Source organism: Carcharodon carcharias, chromosome 4, assembly GCF_017639515.1.
Source record: "Carcharodon carcharias isolate sCarCar2 chromosome 4, sCarCar2.pri, whole genome shotgun sequence".
Taxonomy (NCBI): Eukaryota; Metazoa; Chordata; class Chondrichthyes; order Lamniformes; family Lamnidae; genus Carcharodon; species Carcharodon carcharias.
In genome coordinates this window covers 204,052,471-204,079,900 of record NC_054470.1, presented here as the reverse complement: position 1 = coordinate 204,079,900, position 27,430 = coordinate 204,052,471, and the positions used below count along the sequence as shown (strand labels likewise).

Below are 27,430 nucleotides of genomic sequence, written 5' to 3'. Positions count from 1 at the left end.
AAGATGACCATGTTCATCATCTGGGGTGTTTGGTAGGGCTCCAGTGGGTATGTAGGTCTGATGGGTATGTATATTCATTCTCTGGGGTGTTTGGTAGGGCTCCATTGGGTATGTGGGTGATTGCTGAGGCCGATCTGCACCTGGAAGGTTCTGCTGCAAATAGGACAAATACCGCAGACACTTGAGTTTGGACGAGTTGCTGACTAGATAAATAAAAATGGAACCAGGTGAAAGCAGGCTTTCAGCAGGTACAAGGGAAGCAAATCAGTGGAATACAGAAGGCGCAGGGTAGAGCTTAAGAAAGCAATTAGGAGAGCAAAGAGGGAATATGAGAAAGCTCTTGCTGGTAAAAGTAGGGAAAATCCCAAGATATTCTATAAGTATATCAATGGGAAGAGGATAACCAGGGAAAGAGTAGGGCCCATAAGGGACCAAGGGGGCAATCTATGGGTGGAGCCAGAGGACATCGCTAGAGTGTTGAATGAATACTTCACATCCATCTTCACCCAAGAGAATGAGGATGAAGGTATGGAACTCGGGGAGAGAGACTGCGAGGTTCTTAAGCAAATTGATATAGAGAGTGACAAGGTATTGGAGGTGTTGGCAGGCTTAAAAATGGACAAATCTCCAGGTCCGGATGATTTGTGTCCCAGACTGCTGAGGGAGGCAAGGGAGAAGATCGCAAGGGCTCTGACCCAAATTCTTAATTCCTCTCTGGCCACAGGGGAGATGCCAGAGGACTGGAGAACAGCTAATGTGGTTCTGCTATTTAAGAAGGGTTATAGAGATAAGCCAGGGAACTACAGGCCAGTGAGTCTCATGTCAGTGGTAGGGAAACTATTGGAGAAAATTCTGAAGGAGAGAATCTTTCTCCACTTGGAAAGGCAAGGTTTGATCAGGGATAGTCAGCATGGCTTTGTCAGAGGGAGGTCATGCCTAACAAATGTGATTGAATATTTTGAGGAGGTGACCAGGTGTGTAGATGAGGGTAGTGCAGTTGATGTAGTTTATCTGGATTTCAGCAAAGCCTTTGACAAAGTCCCACATGGGAGATTTATAAAGAAGGCAAATGCACATGGGATACAGGGTAATTTGATGAGATGGATTCAAAATTGGCTTAGTTGTAGGAGACAGAGGGTGATGACAAATGGATGCTTTAGTGACTGGAAGCCAGTGTACAGTGGCGTACCACATGGATCTGTGCTGGGTCCCCTATTATTTGTCATTTATATAAATGACATAGATGACCATGTGGGGGGGAGGATTACTAAGTTTGCGGATGACACAAAGATTGGCCGGGTGGTTAACAGTGAGGTTGTGTGTCTTGGGCTACAGGAAGATATAGACGGGATGGTCAAATGGGCAGATAAGTGGCAGATGGAATTTAACCCTGGAAAGCGTGAGGTGATACCCTTTGGAAGGAGTAATTTGACAAGGAAGTATTCAATGAAGGGCATGACACTAGGAAGTTCTGAGGAACAAAGGGACCTTGGCATGTGTGTCCATAGATCTCTGAAGGCAGAGGGGCATGTTAGTGGGGTGGTGAAAAAGGCATATAGGACATTTGCCTTTATCAATCAAGGCATAGATTACAAAGGTAGGGAGGTCATGTTGGAGTTGTATAGAACCTTGGTGAGGCCACAGCTGGAGTACTGTGTGCAGTTTTGGTAGCCCCATTATAGGAAGGATGTGATTGCACTGGAGGGGCTGCAGAGGAGATTCACCAGAATGTTGCCTGGGATAAAACATTTATGTTATTAAGAGAGGTTGGATTGACTTGGGTTGTTTTTGTTGGAGCAGAGAAGACTGAGGGGCGACCTGATCGAGTTGTACAAGATTATGAAGGTCATGGAGAGGGTGGATAGGGAGCAGCTGTTCCCCTTAGTTGAAGGGTCAGTCATGATGGGACACAGGTTCAAAGTGAGGGGCAGGAGGTTTAGGGGGGATGTGAGGAAAAACTTTGTTTACCCAGAGGGTGGTGACAGTCTGGAATGCACTGCCTGGGAAGATAGTGGAGGCGGGTTGCCTCACATCCTTTAAAAAGTATCTGGATGAGCACTTGGCACATCATAAAATTCATGGCAATGGGCCAAGTGCTGGTAAGTGGGATTAGGTCGGTAGGTCAGGTGTTTCTCATGTGTTGGTACAGACCCAATGTGCCGAAGGGCCTGCTCTGCACTGTGATTCTGTGTGATCAACCAACCAGACGACAGAATGCTAGAATCCAGTATTAAAGAGGTAGTAGCAGGACATTTAGGAAATCATAATATAATCAGCAGAGTCACACGGCTTTGTGAAAGAGAAATAGTGTTTGGTAAGTTTATTAGAGTTCTGAAGTTCTCTGAGGATGTAAGAAGGAGGGTAGATAAAGGGGAATCAGTAGATGTAGTGTATTTGGATTTCCAAAAGGCATTTGATAAGGTACCACATAAAAGGTTACTGTACAAGAGAAGAGCTTATAGTGTTGGAGGTGATATATTAGCATGGATAGAGCCAAATTTGAAGATCTGAATATAGGTAGGAAAATAAGTCGTGAGGATGCTAGAGTCCACAAAGGGATATAGATAAGTTAAATGAATGGGCAAAAATTTGGCAGTTGGGGTTTAATGCGAAAATGTGAGTGGTATCCTTTGGCTTGAATCTTCTCGTCTCTTAGCTATCTCCTTATTGAATGGCGGAGCAGATTCAATGGGCCAGTGGTTTTCTCCTGCTCCTAATTCTTATGATCTTAAGAATAGAAAAGCAGAATATTATTTAAATGGGGAGAGACTGAAGAATGTTGTGATATAGAGGGATCTGGGTGTCCTTGGATATGAATCTCAAAAAGTCAGTGTGCAGGTACAGCCAACAGTTAACAAGGCAAAACAGAAAGCAGTGGCACAGTGGTAATGTTATAGGACTGGTAATCCAGAGGGCCCAGGCTAATGCTCTAGGAACATGTTTTCAAATCTTACCACGGCAGCTGGTGGAATTTAAGTTCAATTAATAAATCTGGAATTAAAAGTTATTCTAATAATGACCACGAAACCATTGTCAATTGTTGTAAAACTCCACCTGGTTCATTCATGTCCCTTGGGAAGAGAATCTGCCATCCTTACTTGGGCTGGCCTACATGTGACTCCAGACCCACAGCAATATGGTTGACTCTTAACTGCCCTCTGAAATGGCCTAGAAAGCCACTCAGTTCCACTAGGAAGTCTAAAAGGAATGGAATTGGATGGACCACCCGGCATCAACATAGGCACCAGAAATGACAACAGCAAACCCAGCCCTATCAGCCCTGCTATGTCCTCCTTACTAACACCTGGGGTCTTGTGCTAAAAGATTTGGAGAGCTGCCCACAGACTAGTCAAGTAACAGGCTCATGATACCGTCATCACCATCCCTGGGTATGTCCTGTCTCACCAACAGGACAAACCTACTAGTGCTGTAAGGTTTGTCTGGCGTCCCATGAAGGAGGTCTGGAGGCTTGTATAGTTGAACATTAAAGTATTCATTAACTATATACACATCTCCAAGATAGAGCCCTGACTAGGTACATCTCTATGCTGACTACAACTGTACTCGGTCCACTATCTCTACATCCATAATGTGTTTCCCCAGTCCCATACTAACTCTTACTCACCAGAACACCCTTATACTACAGCACCCTCCAAGTCTTTACCCAACATATTTACAGTATAATCTTTCTTTGCGTGCTCCCCTTCTCCTCCCTCAAGTCTGACTTTACAAATTCAGACAGTCTGGAGGCTTTGCAATTCTTCCAGATCTTGTTCTTGTCACATTCAGAGTACTGGTAGTCTCAGTTGCTTTGAGGAGATTTTGTTGGTTTGAAGTTAAAATAGTATTCAATGTTTCTGGTATGCTTTTGGCGTTCCTTAGAGTTGTGTTTCTCTTTATCGACAACTCGTCTGCTTTGTTCAGACACCATGGGTTTGTCCCGTTCCTCCCAAAGGAAATGTTCCGTCTGCTCCTTCATAGACTGGACTCGGGTTTTCTTTTCCCCTGCCATGTTCTTACAGCAAGCTGACGTTTGAAAAAAAAAATAACATTCATTTCCACTTTTTTAACCTAAATATTTGTTATTTTTTTCCCCAATTCTTTTTCAAGCTTATGAATCTTTCATTCAGCTCAGCAACTACTCTGGGGAGTTTAGTTGTCTTTGTTTCAGAATCATCTGCAGAATCCTTATACAAGATTAACAACTTCACCTGGGCATTCAATTCCCTTTTGGAATCTTTCCATGGTCACTCACTGCTCCTTAGACTTTTCAATTCACACATTAGATCCTCAATCACTTTCTTTGAATTTTCCTTTTCTGCTTTTATAGTCTGGGTTTGCTCTTCCATACTGCACATCTTATGTTCATGTTTTCATGTTCTTCAGACTGGACTGAAGTTCCAGAATTTCAGCAGTTTTAGTCGTCAATTCTGCTTTCAACCAACTGTTCTGATTCAGTAATTCCTTTTCTTGTTCCAGGCATTTTTCATGATACTTAATAGATATAGCTGATACTTGAAGCCAATGGCGTAGTGGTATGGTCGCTAGACTCGTAATCCACTGGGGACCTGGGTTCAAATCCTGCCACAGCAGATAATGGAATTTGAATTGAATAAAAATATGGAATTAAAAAGTCTAACGATGACTGTGAATTCATTGTTGTAAAAACCCCTCTAGTTCACTAATGTTCTTTTAGGGAAGGAAATCTGCCATCCCCATCCTTACCTAGTCTGGTTTACATGTGACTCCAGACCCACAACAATGTGGTTGATTCTTAAAATGCCCTCTGAACAAGGGCAATTAGGGATGGGCAATAAACGTTGGCCGAGCCAGCAACGCCAACATCCTATGAACAAAAAAAACTTCACATTTTTCATTAACAAATTCATCTTCCGTACCTGAAAGTTGGTTCTGTATACCGAACAGTTTTTCCCTTAGCAGAGCCTAATTCCTGTGTTCTATCTTTCAAGCTCATCTTTAATTTTACTTCTGTCAGTTGTTTCTGAGGCTCTTCACATTCCTTTGAGAGAATTTCTACTTTCTCTTGTAACTGTTCAACTTTTTCTTGACATTCTGGGTTCTTGATTTTCAGCGTAAGATTTACATTTGCCGATCTTATTTCTGCCTTTTGTTTCTGTACCTGCAGCAGAGCTTTGTCCTAGTCCTTCATTTTGGTTTCACTGTTGGCCAGGTCTGTCTCTGCAGAACTGAAATAAGTTAAGACCTCATCAGTCGTGCTACTCATGGCTTCAGTATCCATTTGCAGCTTGGAAATCTCCATAGCTTTTCCTTTCAATGCCTCCTCTTTTCCATTCAGCTGGTTCTTTAGCTCTTCGGTCTCCATCCCATTCTCTCAGTTCCTTCGCCTCCGTCGCATCTGTTCCGATGATGCCACTTTCCAAAATAGTTCCTCTGACATGTCTTCCTTCTTCCTTAACTGAGGTTTTCCACCCACAGTGGCTGACTGGGCCCTCAGCCGTGTCCGGCCCATCTCCCACGCATCCGCCCTCACACCTTCCTCTTCCTCCCAGAACCATGATAGGGTCCCCCTTGTCCTCACTTATCACCCCAACAGCCTCTGCATTCAAAGGATCATCCTACGCCATTTCTACCAACTCCAGCATGATGCCACCACCAAACACATCTTCCCTTCACCCACCCTGGCAGCATTCCATAGGGACCGTACCCTCCGGGACACCCTGGTCCACTCCTCCATCACCTCCTACACCTCAACGCCCTCCCACGGCACCTTCCCATGCAACTGCAGAAGGTGCAACACCTGCCCCTTTACTTCCCCCCTCTTCACCATCCAAGGGCCTAAACACTTCTTTCAAGTGAAGCAGCATTTCACTTGCACTTCCTTCAATTTAGTCCACTGCATTCGCTGCTCCCAATGGTCTCCTCTACATTGGAGAGACCAAACGCAGACTGGGTGACCGCTTTGTGGAACACCTTCGGTCTGTCTGCAAGCATGACCCAGACCTCCCTGTCACTTGACCTTTCAACACTCTACCCTTGTCTCACACCCACATGTCCGTCCTTGGCCTGCTGCAATGTTCCAGTGAAGCTCAACGCAAACTGGAGGAACAGCACCTCATCTTCTGATTAGGCACTTTACAGCCTTCCGGACTTAACATTGAGTTCAACAATTTCAGATCATTAACTCTCTCCTCCATCCCCACCCCCTTTCTGTTCCCCTTTTTTCTCATAATTATTATATTTTTTTAAAAATATTTTTCTTTTCCCTCCTATTTCCATTATTATTTTAAAATTTATTTCCATCCATTGTTTTTATCTCCACCTTTTAGCCTATTTTGATCCCTTCCCCCCACCTCACCCCCATGAGGGCTATCTGTCACTTGCTCATCCTGCTTTCTACCCTTAATGTCACCATTAGCACATCCTTTGGCCTATATCACCACCAACACCCCTTTGTCCTTTTGTCTATGACATCTTTGGTAATCTTTCCTTTGCCTCCACCCATCCCTGACCCTCTATCCAGCTCCACCTGTCCCACCCCCCTTATACAGCTTATATTTCTCCTCATTTCTATTTCTCTTCAGCTGTGATGAAGAGTCATTCAGAATGTTAACTCTGTCTTCCTCTCCACAGATGTTGTCAGATGTGCTGAGTTTTTCCAGCTATTTTTGTTTTTGTTTCAGATTTCCAGCATCCGCATTATCTTGCTTTTATCTTTCTTTTTCCTCTTGGCTTCTTTCTGGACTATTGAACATTACTGAGTCTTCTCTGCCAACTGTTTCTTCAGTTTGTTCAGAGTGACACTAAATTTGTTTTGCTTCTTTGTAATTTTATAGAGGTCCTTGTAGCGTCTGAAGGTCTTTCAACAGGTTTTCCTTTTCTTTGCAAAGCTCAATTGCTTCGTATTGAGTTCTGAGTCATTCAACAGAATCCGACTTTGTTCTTCCATCCTGCTGTTCAAGGCAGTCTTCATTTCTTCATGCTGCTGTAGGATTATGTACTCCTTTTGCATTTGATCTTGAAGGACAATTAGCTGTCTTTCAACTGTTTATTTTCTTGTTGACCTCTTCCAAATTCACTCTGTGCTTCAGTGCATTGCTTTATCGCTACTGATTGTTCTAACACAGCTTTTTATAGATGTAGCATTCAACATCTTTTTCAACTCCTTATGTTTTTCAAAGGCCATGTATTGATTCTTGAAAGAGTCTTTCAGGGCAGCGACTTCAATGAGTACCTTTTTTGTCCGCTGTTGAGGAGGTTATTAAGAGGCTTCAAGGTGATTTAGACAGGTTGAGTGAGTGGACAAATACATGGCAGATGCTGTATAATGTGGATATGTGTGAAGTTATCCACTTTGGTAGGAAAAACAAAATGGCAGTGTATTATCTAAATGGTGATAGATTAGGAAATGTTGATGTGCAAAGGGACCTGGGTGTCCTTGTACACCAATCACTGAAAGCAAGCATGCAGGTCCAGCAAGCAGTTAAGAAGTCAAATGGTATGTTGGCCTTCATTGTGAGAGGACTTGAGTACAACATCAAGGATGTCTTAATGCAACTGTACAAGAACTTGGTGAGACCACAGCTGGAGTATTCTGTGCAGTTTTTGTCTCTTTACCTAAGGAAGGATATACTTGTCATAGAGGGTGTGCAGCAAAGGTTCACCAGACTGATTCCTGGGATGGCAGGATTGTCGTATGAGGAGAGATTGGGCTGACTCGGCCTGTGTTCACTGGAGTTTAGAAGAATGAAAGGAGACCTCATTGAAACATATAAAAGTCTGACAGGGATGGACAGACTGGATGCAGGGATGATGTTTCCTCTGACTGGGGGATCTAGAAAAGTGGTCACAGTTTCAGGGTACAGGGTAGACCATTTGGAACTGAGATGAGGAGAAACATCTTCAGACGGTGGTGAACCTGTGGAATTTTATACCACAGAAGGCTGTGAAGGCCAAGTCACTGAATATATTTAAGAAGGAAATAGATAGATTTCTAGACTGTAAAGGCATCAAAGGGTTTGGGAGAACGCGGGAGTATGGTGTTGAGATAGAGGATCAGCCATGATCATACTGAATGTCGGAGCAGGCACGAAGAGCCGAATGACCTACTCCTACTCCTATTTTATATGTTTCAATGTTTCTACCAAGGAGCCCTAACAAAACTGGAGTCAATGGGAATCAGGGGGGAAACTGTCTGATTGGAGTTATACCTAGCACAAAGGACGATGGTTGTGGTTGTTGGAGGTCAATCATCTCAGCTCCAGGGGCTGAATTTTGCTGTTGGCGAGCAGGGGGTGGGGCCCGCTGGCCGACGCAAAAATGATACGGGATGCCCCCCAATGTCATCCCGCCCCATTTAAATTTTCAGGAAAGTGGGGGCACAGTGAAATCAGTTGTCCGCCCGCCGACCTGTCAATGGCCAATTGAGGCTATGACAGGCTAATTAAAACAATTAAAGGACATGCCTGTCCAACCTTAAGGTTGGTGGGCAGGCCAGGGGCCCCAGCAGGCTTCTGAAAAACATGAAACCTCATCCATCAGCAGAATGAGGTTTCATGTAGGGTTTAAAAAAGTTTATTAAAGCTTCAGTGAAATTTATTAACATGTCCCACCTCGTGTGACATTGTTACATGAGGGGGACATGTTAAGAATTTATTTATTTTTCTATTTTTAAAGTTTATACAGCTGTCAGCTATCTCCCTGAGGCAGCACTTAGCCTCAGGGAGCTGCACGCTCTTTCGAGTGCATGCGCGAAAGAGCGCACTCTCGCATCTGGGGAATCCCCTCCCACCCGCAAAGGAAGTGCATAGCACTTCCCGCCAGGGCGGGGCTTAATTGGCCTCCCTACTTAAAATAGCAGTGGGGCCCGCTTCTCCAGTGGGGATTGGCTCCCCGCCCGCCGGAGATTGAGTCAGGCTCGCCCACCCGACAGGCAGAAAATTCTGCTCCAGGAGTTCTTCAGGATAATGTCCTCGGCTCAACCATCTTCAGCTGCTTCATCAAAGACGTTCCTTCCATCATAAGGTCAGAAGTAGGGAAGTTCACTGATGATTGCACAATGTTCAGCACCATTCACAACTCCTCAGATACTGAAGCAGTCCATGTCCAAAGGCAGCTAGACCTGGACAATATCCAGGCTTGGGCTGACAAGTGGCAAGTAACATTTGTGTCACACAAGTGACAGACAATGACCATCTTCAAGAGAGTATCTAACCATTGCCCCTTGACATTCAATGGCATTACCATCGTCGTGTCTCCCATTATCAATATCATGGTGGCTACCATTGACCAGAAACTGAACTGGACTAGCCATATAAATACTGTGGCTACAAAAGCAGGTTAGTGGCTAGGAACCCTGTGGCAAGTAACTCCCCTCCTGACTCCCCAAAGCCTGTCCACCAATTACAAGGCACAAGTCAGGAATGTGATGGTATACTCTCCACTTGCCTGGATGAGTACAGCTCCAACAACATTCAAGAAGCTCGACACCATCCAGGACAAGCAGCCCGCTTGATTGGCACCCCTTCCACAAACATTCACTCCCTCCACCACCGACGCACAGTAGCAGCAGCATGTACCATCTACAAGATGCACTGCAGCAACTCATCAAGGCTCTTTAGACAGCACCTTCCAAACCCACGACCACTACCATCTTGAAGTACAAGGGCAGCAGATAGATTGGAACATCACTACCTGGAAGTTCCCCTCCAAGTCCCTCACCATCCTGACTTGGAAATATATCGCCGTTCCTTCACTGTCACTGGGTCAAAATCCTGGAACTCCCTTCCTAACAGCACTGTGGGTGCTCCTACATCACATGGACTGTAGCGGTTCAAGAAGGCAGCTCACCACCACCTTCTCATGGACAACTAGGGATGCAAAATAAATGCTGGTCTAGTCAGCGAAGCTCATATCCCATGAGTGAATATTAAAATACCCAGTTGGTTTTTTAATGTCACCAGAAGGAAATCTGCCAGCCTAGCTTACATATCATAGTTATTAAGGCACAGGTGTTCATTCAGCCCATTGAGTCCATGCCACTCTCTGTAGAGCAATCCAATCAGTCCCATGCCCATAACCCTGCAAATCTGTTTCCTCCGAATGTTCATCCAATTTTCTTTTGAATTCATTGATCATCTTTGCTTCCATCATCCTCATAGGCAGTGAGTTCCAGACCACTACCTCTCGCTGCATAAAAAGTTCTCCCTTACATTCTCCCCTCCATTTCTTGTCCAAAACCTTGTGTCCCCGTCCTTGTACCATCGGCCAAATGGAACAGCTTTACTTTGTTTACCTTATCCAAACCTGTCAAAGGGCAGGATTTTGAGTTTGGCATGTGGAAGCGGTTGGAGGACATGGGAGCAGCCGGGAAATGGGCCGCCGCCCACGATCGGCTTCCAACCGCGATTTCAAGCTGGCTGGCCAATTAACGGCCAGCCAGTGCGAAAGTCACGCTGAAATGCTCAGCGTTGCCAGGGTGGAGCTGGGAGGAGGGCGAGCGCGGGCATGGCGGAGTGCTCACAGAAAGTTCCCCAAAGGCAGAGAGCTGCCTCAGGGAGCAGAAGAATTCAAATCCAATAATAACAGATTTTAAAATCTGGAAAAAATGACCACACATCAGAAACGGTCACCTGAACATATGGAAGATGAAAATTCTGTGCAAACTTTTTTATTTTGTTAAATTAATATCGGAAACCTCATTCTGTCCTTGGATGAGGTTTCCTCAGAAAGACAAAGGCTGCCTGGCCAATTTGCCCATCCGCCAACCGTAATGTTGGACGGGCAGTGAAAAATCACAGTTGATTAATATCGCTAATGGCCTTAATAGGCCTCTTAATTGTCGCAGGCATACTGCTGGCTCTCGTGCATGCCCGCCAACTGAAATATCGTGCGAGTGCGCAATGATGTTGGGACACTCGCCCGACGTCATCATGTGCTATTTTACGCTCAAGTGCGTTGATCACGTGCTCGCATGCCAACCAAAAAATTCTGCCCTTAATCTTGTGCACCTCTATCAGATCTCCCCTTAATCTCCTTTGCTCCAAGGAGACCAACTCCAAATTCTCCAACCACACCTTGTAACTAAAACCCCCACCCCTGGAATTATTCTGGTAAATCTCTCCTGCACCCTCTTAAGGACCCTCACTTCCTTGAACTCCAGATCCACAGCAATTTGGTTGACTCTTAACTGCCCTCCGAAATGGCCTAGCAAGACACTCAGCTGTGTCAAACTGCTACTAACAAGTTAGCAGGCTTAATTAGGATGGGCAATAAACGCTGGCCTTGCCAATGATGCTCACATCCCAAGAAGGAATTAAAAATGAAGGGCCTTGTTCACAAGTGAATTGGCATTCTGGAGGGAGATGCGTAGAGAGGTGGTGAGAACTGATCCACTGGCAGAGTCCACAGGGTCAGCAGTGAGAGTTGACTTGGACAGGAATATCCCTGAGTGGGATGTTTGATGAGATAGTGAATGCAGCGATTGGAGTTGCTGCTCATAATGAGCCAGTGCTGAGTGCCTTGATGAACCCTTCACAGGATGCCAAGAGAGACAGAAAGGGAAGCTGTAAGCTTATCCAAGAGGGAGCCAAGCCTGAGGCAGCAACATGAGGACAGGAAGGTCAAAGAGTAACAAAGAGTTGGGGTAGGGATTTGGGAGGTAAGGATACATGGGGTTGGGGGATGCAAAAGGAGGCATAATCATCGGAGAGATAGATCTAGGAGGAATAAAGAACAAGAATTGTGAAGAAACGTAGAAATGGAAGTAATGGGTGCAGAACAGCAGGCACGTGGAAAACGCAAGATGCAGAGGTCTGATTATGAAAGTTATTAGGATACATGAAAAATTTAATAATAAATAGGAGATATACATGCACACACACAGGCCACACAGAAATCCACACACACAGAAATAGCACCAAACTCGAACCGAAGCTGATATTTACATTTAACTTTAAGCTTCATACCACATGATCACAGACACCAATTGCATAATTGCTTCATTCAGACAGTTGAAGAAGTCACGGAGTATGACTCCATCTTCTTTCATTTTTCCAATCACAAGCCCAAAGCTCATGGAGAATACGACAAGCCCCAGGGCATTGACTGCATTGACAGAGCCTGGTATTGGGACCATCTCTTCTGTCACCTCCAGTAGAAGATTCATGGCCTGTGAAAAGTTGTTGATCACCGAGTCGGAGATGACAGTTTCATTCTGTGCAATGATTGGCTTAACCTTTCTTATGCCGTAGTTGGTTTTAAACTAAAAGTTAAGCAAAGAACATGGAATGGTCATTCAGGGGGACAAAGACACAAGCCCAAGAACAACATCATAAGCTCAAGAGACACATGAACACCTCCCTCAGAAGTACAGCATGTAATAACAGTTTCACATTACAGGAGCACAGGCCAGGTTCTATTGGCGGTGGAAGGGAGGGGTTTGGAATGTTATTTATAGAATAACAGATTCCTGAAAGTGAGTTACACACTGGAATCTAATTGGGGAATTCAGGGGGTTTTATTGCTGAACAGAGAAATATTGCCAAAACTTTGTCTTGCACTCATCAGGACAAATGCAAGAATGTCAAAGATCACAAGAATTTCTGCTACAGGAGAAAAGGCTGTGTTATCTCCTGTGGTAGGAATTGTGGAGATCATTTGGAACTTGACGTTCTTATGTTTGCTCTGATAACTGCAAGACGAAAAGCTTCAGCGATATGTCTCTCTTTTCAGCAATAGCTGATACCCAGGCGTGAGTTACAGACTGGAATCTAACTGAGGGGTTCGGAGTGGTTTATAAATAGAATATCAGACACCCGGGAGTGAGTGACTGGAATCTAAGCAAGCAGGTTTATATATAGGGTAACAATCTACCTGACAATATTATGGTTGTGCCTACACCACAGACTGCAGTAGTTCAAAAATGGCAGCTCACCTTCGGTGGGGAGAAGGTGGTGTAATGATAAGGTCACTGGACTAGTAATCCAGAGGCCCAGGCTAATAACTTTGGAGATGTGGGTTCGAATGGAATTTAAATTCAATTAATAAATCTGGAATATAAAGCTAGTGTCAGTAATGTTGAAACTATCAGTGATTGTTGTAAAAACCTACTTGAGTCACCAATGTCCTTTAGGAAAGGAAATCTGCCACCTTTACCTGGTCTGGCCTACATGTGATTACAGACCCACAGCAATGTGGTTGATTTCTAACAGCCCCCTGAAAAGGCCTAGCAAGCCATTCAGTTCAAGGGCAATTGGGGATGGGCAACAAATGCTGGCCTTGCCAGTCACATCCCACATCTCATGAAAGAATAAATTTAAAACCCACCACCTGCAAGGGCAATTGGGAATCAGCTAGCCTTGCCAGCAATGCCTAAGTTCCACACAAAACTATATGCTTTTAAAATCAGATATCTATCAGCATAACCCTCTATTTCCTTCCCTTCATATACTTATCTATCTTTCCCTTAAATGAATCCATATCTTCACTTCAGCCATTCTGTGGCAGAGAGTTCCACATTTTGCACTCTATTAGATAAAGAAATTTCTTCTGAATTCACAATTTGATTTCTTGGTGACGATCATATTGATGGCATCTAATTTTGCTCTTCCATACAAGTGGCAACATTCTCTTTATATCTGCTCTATCAAACCTTTCATAACTTTAAAAACAGACAGAACAGATCCATTGTGGTATTCAGTTGGGAGAGAGTGATCCTGGAAGTCCTCAGCATTGACTCCAGAGCCGCTGATGACTCATGGTGTAATCAGAATCAAAGAATCCTCCTGCTGATTATCACCTCCTCACTAAGCCAAAGAATCAGTACACCACTTGGATGAAGCACTGCGGGTATTTTTTAAAAATTCATTGGATGTGGGCGTTACTGGCTAGGCCAGCATTTATTGTCCATTCCTAATTGCCCTTGTTTAAGAGCCAACCATATTACTGTGGGTCTGGAGTCACATGTCGGCCAGAGCAGGTAAGGCTGACAGATTTCCTTCCCTAAAGGACAATAGTGAACCAGATGGGTTTCATGGTCATCATTAGACTTCTAATTCCAAATTTTTATTGAATTCAAATTCCACCATCTGCCGTGGCGGGATTCAAACCTGGGTCCCCAGAACATTACCCTGGGACTCTGGATTGCTAGCCCAGCGACAATATCACTACACCATCTCCTCCCCAAAGCAAGAAACAGAATGTATCCTCAGTAGGAGACTTCAATGTCCATCAAGAGTGACTTGATCAGTAGCATAATGCAAAATTGAGGTGCAGGAACTCAAAGAAAATATGTTGGCCATATCATTTCTAAATCTACTATTACGTTCTTTTCTTACCTATTAATCATTTGAGCCCCCCAAAATCAGTAACGTTGCTTTAAGTGAAAAATATTAATTCTGGTAGGCATTCTATTTTGAACCATGTGGTATTTTGAATCATTAGTCCTTAGCATAGCTAGAATTTCATTATGCATCATTTTACAGTCAAATATCCATTATTTGAAATCCTCGAGGCTGATCGCATTTCGGATTTCAGATAATTTTGGTTTTCGGGACTAGGCCTGCTTACATTACAATAGCCTAAGCCTAGGGTAGCAATAGTCTAAAGTAAATAAAATGGCTAGAAAAGTAAAATGTTTCACTGAATAATAAATACAGGGTACCTGTAATAAGGTCCCAACTGAGGCACCATCTTCGATTCTGCTTGGAGGAGAGGGTTCAGAGTGTTGATATACTCTGCTGGGAGGCATTCTTAAATAGTTCTTCCATCTTCAAATGTCTCATCAACATTGGTTTTCGTTTCATAAGTTTGTCTTTTATTTTATAGATTGACATTGTTTCTTGCTCACTTATAAATGCACGTTGCTTGAGCGCATCTATCAACTTGTCACACATCTCAATATCATCTATGGGCACTTTTTCTACTGGATTCACTATGTCATCCTCTTCATCACTGTTTCTATCATTCACATTTCATGACCCAAATGTTGCCTTTGTCCACCAGCTGAATTAATGATGTTATTTTGAGGTTGGGGGGGTCGCAAAGGGGAAGTAAACAACAAAAACATTGTTCTTCACCAAAAGTTTGACAGGGGGATGTGCTCAACAATTGTCCAGGAGCAAGTTCAGCTACCTGACAATACACAATTTCCTGATTATGCAGGCTCTTTTATTGGCATAATAGTGAACAGGTAATGTCTGAATACTCTTGAAGCTCCTGGAGCATTTGCTCTTCCCACTTTGCTTCTCCTTTTGCAACTGTTTCTTTAACTTGGAGCTCTCTTTAAATTTAGCTCTGGAAGTTCTGGAACCTTTTTCCTGTCCTCCTTGCTGTGTCCTGCTCAGTCACCTGACCTGTAGTTTTGCATTGTTTGGCAGGGTTTGGGCCCTTTAAGGTTTTTCTTCTGCGCATGCACACAGGACTGTTCCCTAGCTGAAGGAATGATAGAAGACAAACTGTGAGCGTGCCGGCCAATTCCTGGCCGGCCAGTTCCTGGCAGGCAAAAAATCTCAGAGGTTGTAGCCTGCCAGGAACTGTAATTTCCATGACAGCGACAGCAAGTTCCTTGGGTTTGGGGGAGCCGAGGGTGCTGTCACTGGATAGAGGTGGTGCCAGAACAGCACTTCAGCACTCTCTGGCATCACTACCAACCGAACTGGAGGAGTCCTGAGGAAGCATCTGTCAAACTGGACCTGCAGCTGGTGAGAACCAACATGGAAGGAAAAACCAAATTGACTTTGTCCTCACCAATTATAGAATGGAATCATAGAATTCAGAAGGAGGTTATTTGGCCCATCGTATCCATGCTGGCTCTCTGCAGAACAATTCACCTAGTCCCACTCCCTTACCCTTTTCCCTGTAGCCCAGCAAAATCTTTTGCTTCAGACAATGATCCAATTCGCTTGTGAATGCCTCAATTGACCCTGCCTCTCCCATACTCTCAGGCAGTGCATTCCAGATCCTAACCACTCATTGGGTGAAAATATTTTTCCTCACGTTGCCAATTTTCTTAAATCTGTGCCCTCTAGTTCTCAATCCTTCTGCCAATGGAAACATTTTTCCCTCTCTACTCTGTCCAGGCCCCTCATGATTTTGAATACCTCCACCAAAACCCTTCCCAACTTTCCCTTCTCCAAGGAGAATAGCCCCAACTTCTCCAATCTAATTATGTAGCGGCAGTTCAGAGCGGCAGTTCAACGTGGCAGCAGAATCTTTAGCATTTCTGAAGCTGCAGAATCCTGTACAGCCTCCTTGTCCCTGAGTTAATTGTCTACAGGAAATTCTTCTCATTAAAGATGAGACTGTCTTGTCTCCATATTCTTCACAGTTCTTCTCATTGCCCATAGTGAAACAACCTCACACAGAGAAGTGTGCCTGTCTTATCACTGCCTGCAGAGAGTAGACAGTCCTCCTGAAATATCATTGGGAAATCATATTTTCCTGACAGTCTTACAGGAATTTGGTTGATTTTTTTCCTTCATCATCTAAGTTCATTGAAATCTTAGATCTTCAGTGCCTTTCCAGACTTTGATACAGCAGTGGATGCTACAGCTCTTTCCCCATGTCCTTCGAGGGTGCATCAAGTTTCTCAGAATGTTCTGAGTTCTTCTCTTCTAGTCCCAGAGGGTCCAACGGTCAATTTTCCTTAGACTTCTTTCTTGGATCAATCTTCATTGAAAAGTCTTTGTGTGGAATCATCCATGCCCGCTGGCATTGGACGTGCTCAGCAGTGTGAATGGACAATATGGTGAGAAGGCCAAAAATCAGTTTCATGACATCATGAAACCAGTTTGTGATCGCCTGCTTAGCCTGTCAATGGCGGGCTGCGTTCCCCACCGTCAGACATCAGGAACCTCATTATAATGATATGCAGATGTATTACAAGGCCAGCCTACCAGAATCATTTCACCATCCCCCCTGCCGTTGGATCATCCGTCCATGTCCGCGTGATTGCACACCGATGCAGAACACGTCCTGACAAGTGTGACGTGCAGAAGGTGGGACTTACCGTCAGGGCCTTGCTCATCATGGACATCCGAGGAGCAGAAGATGCTGGAGCCTGACAGCAATGGCACACTGGAGGAATGTCCATGGCATGCTGGGTGGATTCTCATGGTCTCCCAGGAAGTAGCTCATGGAAGTTGGAAAGTCACTGTTGAGGGTTTGCTCACAACGGATGATGGTCCAGGGGGTGGAGAGGAAGGTCCAGTTGTGTTCGGGAGAGGAAAATGTAGCGGGGGAGTGGGAGAGGAAGGGTTAGGATTGACTGGGAGAAGAAGAGGTGTCAGGATGGTGTGAGATTGGTGGGGCGGAAATGAAGGTGTCACGGGGTAGGGGGAGGGAGTTCAGGCAGAGAGGAGGGGTAACAGGAGAAGATGGTAACTGGGGAGGTAGGTGAAAGGGGTGTGGTGGGAGGGGAGGGGGAGGAGTGCGGCGAGAGGCGTGGGAGTCCATGGGGGGTCGGGGGGGGGGAATTTTGCGGGCTGTGGAGGGGGGAAGGAGGGAGAAAAAGGACTGCGGAGAGAAAAGTGAATCAGTGGGAGTTTGGGGAGGGGAAGGACTGCGGAGAGGAGAAGGAGACTGTGAGGTGGGGGAGGGAGGACAAAGGACTGCGGAGAGGGGAAGGAGTCCATGGGGTCAGGGGAGGAGTGCGGAGAGGGGAGGGAATCCTATGTGGGCAGGGGAGGAGTGCAGAGAGGGAAGGGGGTGCGTGGGGAGGAAGGGGTAAGGGTGGAGGAAGGAGTTGGGAAGGGCAAAGGACTAAGCTGGCGCGGAGTGTAGGCTGAGAGATAAGATGCCCAGGAGAATGTGCATGGGACAGCTCTGATAAGTCCATGACTGCCTCCTGGGGAGCGAACTGAGGGTGGGCATGGAATGAGGAAATGGTGAGAAAGACCGAGGGCAGAGTGAGGTGGTAGGATGGGAGGGCGAGGGTTCAACTGTAGCCGTAGAAGGGATGGTGAGGATGGTTACTGGGGACTCGGAGGCAGACACGGTCCCTGGGTGTGGGAAGGAGGAGGTCGCGAAGGCTAATGTGGATGGGGGTGAGATTTTCAGGAAGGAAGGGAATACACATGTTCACCAGGACATCCCCAAAGGAAAAGGGTTGCCGCTGGTAGGTCACGGAAGGGAGGTGGAAGGTGATGCCAGGAAGGTCAACAGTGATGGGGGGTAAGGAAATGGATGACTGGCAGAGGGGAAAAGACGGGGGAGCTAACGAAAAAGTGAATCCAGACCATGCTGTCCAAATCGAAAGTGAAACGACAGTTGTGGTGGGCGAGATCAGGTGCTGCATGGGAATGTGATCATTGGATGGGTGGAGATGGACAACTGAAAGTAAACCCCAACAGGCAGCAATCGAAATGCTCAGAACATTGAAGTGAAGGATCTGTGTGTGTGGGAGAATGCTTGCAAGAGGCTCCAAAAGGCCCTGCCACACACATACGTCTCCCTCCAGAATCACTCGTTGGCCAGCTGTTTCCTCTGCAGTGAGGGAGGATGAGGCTGAGGGGTCTCAGGCAAAGGGGACTTGGAGGGAGGGGACAGCCTCTGAGATTCCTGAGTGGATGGCCCAGGCCTGTCCAGCTGCCGTTCTTCCTTCCTTCGGGTGCCTGAGGGCCCCAGTCTGACTCCCTGAGGGAAAGGAGCACCTGGAGGGACGTCGAAGAGCCCCGTTTCCCTCTCATGTCGCCGCTGCGGGAACTCAACCATGGCGTCCACAATGGAGTGTGGGTCTGTGTGCATCTCCATGTTCTGCTGGACCAGGGTCTCCATGGCGTACGTCATCCTCCCCATGGAGACCTCCATATGTGCACATGTGGGCACCGCTTCATCAGAGAGCAGGCGGACGCACTCCTCCGACTCGTGTGCCACTCTGTTAAGGGCTTCCAACAGCTCTGCATGATGTTCCCCCACCTTCTGCTGACTCTCCAGGATTAGTTGGAAGGCCAAATCCAGAGGCTCATCAGCTGACTCGGATGTCACAGATGCCTCTTCTCCAGCGGCCCTCCAAATGCCAGGGACCTTGGCTGAACATGCTCCTCCTGAAGCGGACACGTATCCCATGCGGTGACCACCAGATTGTGAACCCGAGCCTGCTCTATGTCCCACTGAGTTGCGTGTCTCTGTGCTGGTGCAGGGTGTGGGTAAGTGCTGTGACAGGCCTTCCAGGCTGCTTATTTCCAGCTCCTTAATGGAGGAGGTGGCCTTTTGGCTAGAGGTGAGGATCTGGATGGAGTTGAGGGACTGGCTGACTGAGGCTGTTGGTCGCTTGGCAGAGCTCCTTGTGAATCAAAATAGAGATAATTAGTGTATGGCAGCAGAGTCAAAAGCAGGAGAGAGAGCACTCAGAATTGTGTTGAGAGAGGGATGATGTGTTCAGGATCCTCAAGAGGGTGTTCACTGCCAATCTCACTGTCGCTGAGGGCACAGTCATTGTTCTCACCAGTCAGCACAATGGCGCACTCCTCAAAGTGAGTGAGAGGCCTAATTTGGGCCACTCCACTCACAGTCTGGGACCTCTTCCTGCTGTTGTGAGCAGGCTTCTCTTGCATGAAAACAGATGGAAAGAGTGTGAGCAGGACACATGGTAATGCATGGAATGTTTGCAGAGTCTTGGATAGAGCACATGAGCTCAAGAGGATATGAGCCTGTTGGAGATGTGAGGGTGTGTGTGAGAGTTCGTGGTGTTGTCACTTGAGATGCGAGATCCGAGTGTATTTAAGACCAAGATAAATAGGTTCTTGATTGGTAAGGGGATCAAAGGTTACGGGGAGAAGGCGGGAGAATGGGGTTGAGAAACTTATCAGCCATGATTGAATGGCGGAGGAGACTCGATGGGCCGAATGGCCTAATTTCTGCTCCTATGTCTTATGGTCTTATGGTCTTATCCCTGTGGATGTGATGGGTTTAAGAGTGTGTGAATTGAGAGTGATGAGAAGAGTTACCCTGATGGAACAGATGAGACCATTCATCCTGTAGCGGCACTGGGTGGCAGTCATCTTTTGCAGGGCATTAGCACTGACCACGGCCTCCCGAGCCAGATTGGTGATGTCCATCCTGCGGCCAGAGTGGGGTAGAGGACATCACAGTGGGCCTCCACTGCGTCCAAAAGCCCTCTTCCATGGCTATATTGAGGGACGTGTCATTGAACCTGGGGGCTGCAGTCTTCTTGCCTTCTAGGGCCATGTATTCTGTGCAGCAGTTGTGGGCTGGAAGCACTGAGAATTGCACGCGCAGCTACATTTTAAATATGGAGCCCGGCGTGATGAAGCAGTGAGGTGATGGCGTGACGGGTGAATGAGAGCCTGCCCGCCATCGAAACAGCGTGTTTCTGGGAATGAATAATTAATGTGGCAGGATTGGGACAATACTGTGTGAAAAGCCACGATTGCAGCCAACGGGTAAAATGTCGTTTTATCTGCCCATTATCACAGTGCAAACCTGGGACGATTCTGTCCTTTGTTGTCCTTGCAGTTCAGTCATCCTGCTCCCAGCAATGTTGCTAAAGTGTTGTTCTATTCTGCAGATAATGATGTATTACCAGATGGGTAGTAGAGGGGGAGGTATAGTAAAAAAGGTTAACAGATGGGTTATGCTAATGCATGACGTGAATGATGATGTATCACTGACAGTCAGTCATGTGCTAGACTCTCTCTCTCCCGGGAGAGAGAGAGAGGTTGGAATCAGGCCCAGGAGCAACGTGCGTACTCTGTAACCTGTTTAGATGTCATACTAATAAGCAAGTGTTAAGCAGATACCAGAGTATGTTTACAGTATGTCTACTAACCAAGTCCCACACTTAGAGTCCAAGGTAGAAGGACCATCTCAGAACATACCTCACTAGTTACATCGTCACAAAAGTAATAAATTCGTCAAACGCTATTTCCCTTTCATAAAAACTTATTCACTTTGTCTGATCATATTCTACTGCATTGTTAAGATCTCTTCAATAATAGATTCCAGCAATTCCCCGATGGCAGATGTCAGGCCTGCAGTTCCCACTTTTCTCTCCCCCTCATTTCTTGAATAGCGGTGTTACATTTGTTAACTTCCAACTCAGAGGGACTGTTCTAGAATCCTGGGAATTTTGGAAAATCATAAACAACATATCCATTCTTTCTGCAAATATTTCTTCTAGAACCCTAGGATATAGGCCATCAAGTTTTGGGAATTTGTTGGCTTTGGGTCACTTATGTTTCTATAATATGTTTCTATGCTGATGTTAAGGAGTCCTGGCAAAGTTAAAGTCAATAGGAGTCGGGGGAAAACTCTCTGCTGGTTGGAGTCATACCAGCACGAAAGAAGATGGTTGTGGTTGTTGAAGGTCAATCATCTCAGCTCCAGGACATCACTGCAGGAGTTCCTCAGGGTAGTGTCCGGGATCCAACCATCTTCAGCTACCTCATCAATGACCTTCCTTCCATCATAAGGTCAGAAATCATCACTGATGATTGCACAATGTTCAGCACTATTCGCGACTTCTCAGATACTGAAACAGTCCATGTCCAAATGCAGCAAGACCTGGCCATTCAGCAACACTCAGGCTTGGGCTGATAGTGAGAAATAACATTCGTGCCACTCAAGTGCCAGGCAATGATCATCTTCAAGGAGAGAATATAACCATCTCTCCTTAACATGCAATGGCATTACCATTGTTGAATTTCTTTTATTCATTCATGGGATGTGGGTATTGCTGGCTAAACTTCTGACAGTCAACACCCTGGGGGTTATCATTGACCATAAACTGAACTGGACTAGCCATATAAATGCTGTGGCTACAAGAGCAGGTCAAAGACTGGGAATTCTACAATGAGTATCTCACCTCCTGTGTCTGCAAAGCCTGTCCATCATCTACAAAGCACAAGTATGGTGTATAACTGTGCTGTATAAATCTATGACTCGAATTCAGGAGTGTGATAGGTGACACTTCTTTTGCCTGGATAAATACGGCTCCAATAAACACTCAAGAAGCTCAATACAATTCACAACAAAGCAGCCTGCTTAATCAGCACCTGATCCACCACCTTCAACATTCACTTCTTCCATAGTGTGTGGCAGCAGTGTGCACTATCTACAAGTTGCACTGCAGTACCTCACCAAGTCTCTTGACAGTACCTTCCAGACCTGTGACTTTTTCCACATGGAAGGATTTTAACTGGATCAACACTAGTAGGTGAAGTTAAAATTAAGACACTGCTGCTTTCTTTGCTGGAGAGAGTTTTATAGACTTAGCTCACAGTCAACACTACTCCAACCCTTCAAAGGCCCAACCATCCCCATTTATACTCTTTTGAGCAACCAGTTAAACACAAATTAACAGATTGGCAAAAGGGTCAAATTAAAAAAATAAGAAGGGTAGTCCATTAAAGGGACATTAACTGAAAACTAAATCTGAAAGGAAACTTACAAATGTAACATTAAAATGTGATTTTGGGGATTGACAATGCACCCCAGCCCCGTGGTGCCCACTGGTCATGGAAGGCCTCAATCATGCTGGTGGACACCACATACTTCCTCTCCAAGGACATCTGGCCATGAACTTAGCTGCAGAAGAGGGACAGGCTGTCAGGCCATTATCCACATTTATATTCTTTCGAAATACACCAATTAACAAAAAAGGGGACAAATTAACAAAATGTCAAATGAGCTAATAAAAGGGGATAACCCCTTAAAGAGACACTGTAACTAAAGACAAAACTAACAAAGGAAATTTAACAAACTCAAATTGAAATGTGGGCTTTTTATTCATTCATGGGATGTGGACTATGCCAGCATTTATTGCCCATCCCTAGTTGCCCTTGAGAAGGTGGTGGTGAGCCGCCTTCTTGAACCACTGCAGTCCATGTGGTGTAGGTACACCCACAGTGCAGTTAGGGAGGTGATATATTTCCAAGTCAGGATGGTGAGTGGCTTGGAGGGGAACTTCCAGGTGGTGGTGTTCCCATTTATCTGCTTCCCTTGTCCTTGGAGTAATGATACACCCCAGCCCCCAGGGTGCCCACTGATCATGGAAGGCCTCCAATGTGCCAATGGACACCGTGTGCTCCCTCTCCAGGGACACCAGGCCACGAACATAGCCATGGAAGAGGGGCAAGCCATCAGGCCACTATCCACATTTAAACCCTTTTGATAAATAACAGAGATGGTGTAACGTTAACAAACATTGTTTATAAACATAGATATTGTCCAAAAGGGCACCTGTATTTGAAGCACAGGCCTTTGGATAAGGGTGCAGATGCTGTGCTACTGAGCTACACACCTTCACTCTCCCCATTTATACTATTTTGATGAAACCAAATAAATTAAATGAACAAAACCAGGGACAAATTAAACGGATACTGCAAAAACAAAGACAAATATTAAAGGAAACTTACAAAACTCAAATTAAAATGCGATTAACAGAGTCAATAAGGCACCCCAGCCCCCATCGCGCCCAGCAGGCATGGAAGGCCTCAATCGTGCCAGCAGACACTGTGTGCTCTCTGTCTAAGGACACCTGGCCATGAACATAGCTGCGGAAGAGGGGCAGGCAGTCGAGCCGCTATGCCCATTTATAGGTGGACAGATACCTATCACCTGTTTAACAATGTCATTGCCATTAAACATTAACAATGTAATGAATAAGACATTGACAGATTTCCCTCTTTTTTAAATTAAAAACTTTTGAAAATTCAAGAACAATTTTTTTAAACTAAATAAAAAGGAACAAAATCACATGTGTTTTGTCATCTCCTATGTTTCACATTACAATGAATCATTAATGGATCCCACATGCCACCTTCTTTCTTTAAATACATATAAATAAATACAAAACAACCAAAGAAAATATCAGTTTTCCATATCCTCATTATAACACAAGGCATTCCTCTTCCGGTACATCTAATCATTTTTGGAGCAAGCACCTCTCTTCGTAAAACAGTCTGACAATTGGTGACGCGTATCCACCCATTTTATTTTGGAAATCTCTCATCTTTCCAACATTTCCTTCATGCTAGCAAGGTCAATCCTCGACCATTTTTCAGGGACACCCTTTGTCAAATGAATATTGAACCAAAGAGAACAGTTATCCACATTGCATTCTATGGGCAAACTTTTCTCAGATTCCCCCTTGTATAGGATTTCCTTCAGTATATGAGATAAGTATACCCCTTATCTATTGCTTCTACTAACGCCAGTGTTTCAGCAGCCAAAGCGCTTTTAACTACCCTTTTAAATTTCTTTGCTTCTCAGGCCAACGGACAACACTTATTATTCTTTCCCACTAAGAATATGATGAACCCTGCTGTGCTAGAATATCCATCTGAAGATTGGCATGTGAAGCATCACTAAACATGACTAACCTCATAACTTCTGAAACACCCAAGGCTGGAAACTTGAATGTGCATTTCTCTGAACTTAATTTTTTTAATGTTTTATTTGCTTTCAGAACTTCCTCAATTCTACCATGTATCATCATATTACTCAGTTCCAATATGTTATAACTACCATCAGGTCTAGTGAATGCACAGCCTGTTCAACTGTCCGATCAAACTTCTTAATTGGTCTGTTCCTTCCCTGGATGTGAGATCATCTTTTTGTGAGGACACGGCCCAATTTATTTGAATGTGATTGGCATTTTCTAAATAATTCTGTTGATTCAAGGTCACTCCTGACTTATTCTGTGTAATGTCTAACCCAATATATTTAAAGGCCCCTGAAGCCTGACTTCCAGCCTTAAATTCCTTTTTTATTTTATCTACCGCCCACTGCTCAGATTCTGCAGAACCTCCCCACAGAAAATCACCGTTGTGCATCATAAAGATGCCTGTGAGTTTCTCCTTGTGATATCAATATCTGGACATTGCAGCGTCTGCCTTTAGCTGAATATAACCCATTTCCTGCAGGACAGACCTAACTGAGAAATACCACACCCTTGATTCAACTATAAACACACTTGTTTAATTGCTTCTGTTCCATATTGTCACCTTCTTTAGGTGGCTTCAAAAACACTTGCCCTTTGATATTTCTCACCCTGCAAAAATACAGTTTTTATATCAATCAATTTATATTCCCAGGAATACATTGCTAAAAAGGGCTAAGAAAATCTTCAAGCTCACTTTTCCTGCAGTAGGGGAAGCCGCCCTTCTTGGTCACCATCCGCGATATTTTGGTCACCAAGTTTTTCTTTGAAACCCTGAGCCACTAATCTAACTTTAGCCTTATACATGCCATCAGGAAGTATCCCCCTGTGTGCTGGCTGTCCCCTGTATGGTATTTCAGTGTTTACACCAAATTCTTTCAACTTTCCAATTCTTTCTGTTTGGCATCCTTTATCAACTTATTTCTAATCTGTTTGTAGCCACTAAAACTTCTCAATCATAAGGGCTTCTATTTGTTGTGGCATTCCTAGCTTGTCCTATGGTCTTTGTTCATGTTAAACTACAACCTCTATTCTCCCTCTTTCTGGACTACTGCTACACGATCTCTCCCACCTACAATTAGAGTCCCTTTCATAAATCTGTGATATTTTTCTAGAACCATGATCACTTCTCAGTCCACTTTCAGAACTCACACTGTGTTTTCTGGTCTTCCACATCTTGACTTCATTATTCAATCCATGGGTCTTACCTCCTGTCTCTCATCTTGCACATTCAGCCAATGTTTATGTTTGCTGATGACTTTTTCTGCTTTCCCTATAATGGTGACATCCCCCCATTCACAGGCCACTGCTGGCATCTATGTTACTCTAGTGCCAACTTTGGATATTGTCCTTTGGGATAAATAGCCTTATCCTGTGCTTCGGTATCACTTTGTTCATATTCAGTCATTCTTTTATCCGTCATAATCTGCTCCTTGTAATTGTCCAACATATGCTTATATGAAGTACATAGTGCCTCCTTACTTTCTATGCTCTGTTCAGAATCTGTAAATGTATAATCAGTGCCAATTAGTCTCGAGGAATGTGACTAAGAGTTTGATTGCCATGTTGTAAGATTACTGTTTTTCCATCACTGCCGATAACCTACCCGGGCCTTTCCTTTCTTTCTGCTCTTCTCTTTTGTAATGTACCATGTCCCTGGATGAAGCAGTATTTCTGATGGTGTTATGCGGTGCCAAAAGGCTTGCCGGATTTTCTCTGAAACCTCAGCCTTGAAAAATGCCTTTCTCCCAGCATGCAGGGCATTCAACTGCTCAGAAAAAATTGAACAAATCGTCGTCCCTTCCAAGGCTGGAGGATGATCCCACAATACCAGATGTATTCTTGGATTTCTCCCATAAACTAATTGTTAGGGACTGTAGCCTCCAACCATTTGAAGTGAATTCTTCACATGGACTGCCCACACCAGGGCAGATGTCAATTTACAGGTCGGTTGGTCAGCTAAGATTTTGTGAAGTATCTCATCAATTACTGCGTGATTTCTTTCACTAATCCCATTCATTATTACAATGTTCATATTTTCACATACTTTTAAATTCCCCCATGTCAGTTAGGAATTTAGCCGGTGCTCTCAATCCAATTCTCATAGACTCATAGGCGTCTAAAGCATAGAAGGAGGCCATTCAGCCCATTATGTCCATGCCGGTCAACAAAGATCTGACCACACTAATCCCATTTTCCAGCGCTTGGCCCATAGCCCTGGAGGCTATGGCAATGCAAGTGAATATCTAAATAATTCTTAAATGTTATGAGAGTTTCTGACTCAACCACCCTTTCAGGCAGTGAGTTCCAGATTCCCATCAACCTCTGAGTGAAAAAATTTCTCCTTAACTCCCCTCCTAGCCTTCTACCTCTTAGCTTAAATCTATGCCTCCTGGTTATTGACCTCTCTACTAATGGAAAAAGTGCCTTCCTATCCACCCTATCTATGCCCCTCATATTCTTAAACACCTCTATCAGGTTTCCTCTCAACCTTCGCTGTTCCAAGGAAAACAGCCTCAGCCTTTCCAATCTTTTCTCATAGCTCAGGCCCTCCAGCCCAGGCAATTCCTATCCAGTTTTCCATTATCTTGTAAACAGTTACCTTTTTGTCTTCACTTTATATTACGGTTTCTTTTTTTATTCACTCATGGGATGTGGGCGGCACTGGCTAGGCCAGCATTTATTGCCCATCCCTAATTGCTTTTGTTCAGAGACCATTTAAGAATCAACCATATTGCTGTGGGTATCAAATCATATGTAGACCAGGGCAGGTAAGGACGGCAGATTTCCTTCCCTAAGGGCATTAATGAACTAGATGAGTTTTTATGACAATTGGCAATGATCAATCATCAGACTTATAATTCCAGATACTTTATTGAATTCAAATTTCACCATCTACCATGGTGGGATTCGAACCCAGGTCCCCAGAGCATTACCCTAGGTCTCTGGAATACTAGTCCAGTGAGAAGGAGAGACTGAATCTAGTTGCTATGCCTATGAAGTGTTAAGAGAAAAATGTTAGTGATCTTATCCCATACCTTCAAGTCCATT

General features: G+C 44.7%; 1 protein-coding gene across 1 annotated transcript in view; it reads right to left on the bottom strand.

The window, feature by feature from the left end:
- LOC121277116 (excitatory amino acid transporter 1-like) overlaps positions 1 to 27,430 on the bottom strand; it is a 162,349-nt gene that overhangs the window by 50,253 nt on the left and 84,666 nt on the right. The window contains exon 5 of the mRNA XM_041186137.1: positions 11,946 to 12,241. Coding sequence (XP_041042071.1) covers positions 11,946 to 12,241 — 296 coding nt within the window. The remainder of the gene's footprint in view (positions 1 to 11,945; positions 12,242 to 27,430) is intronic.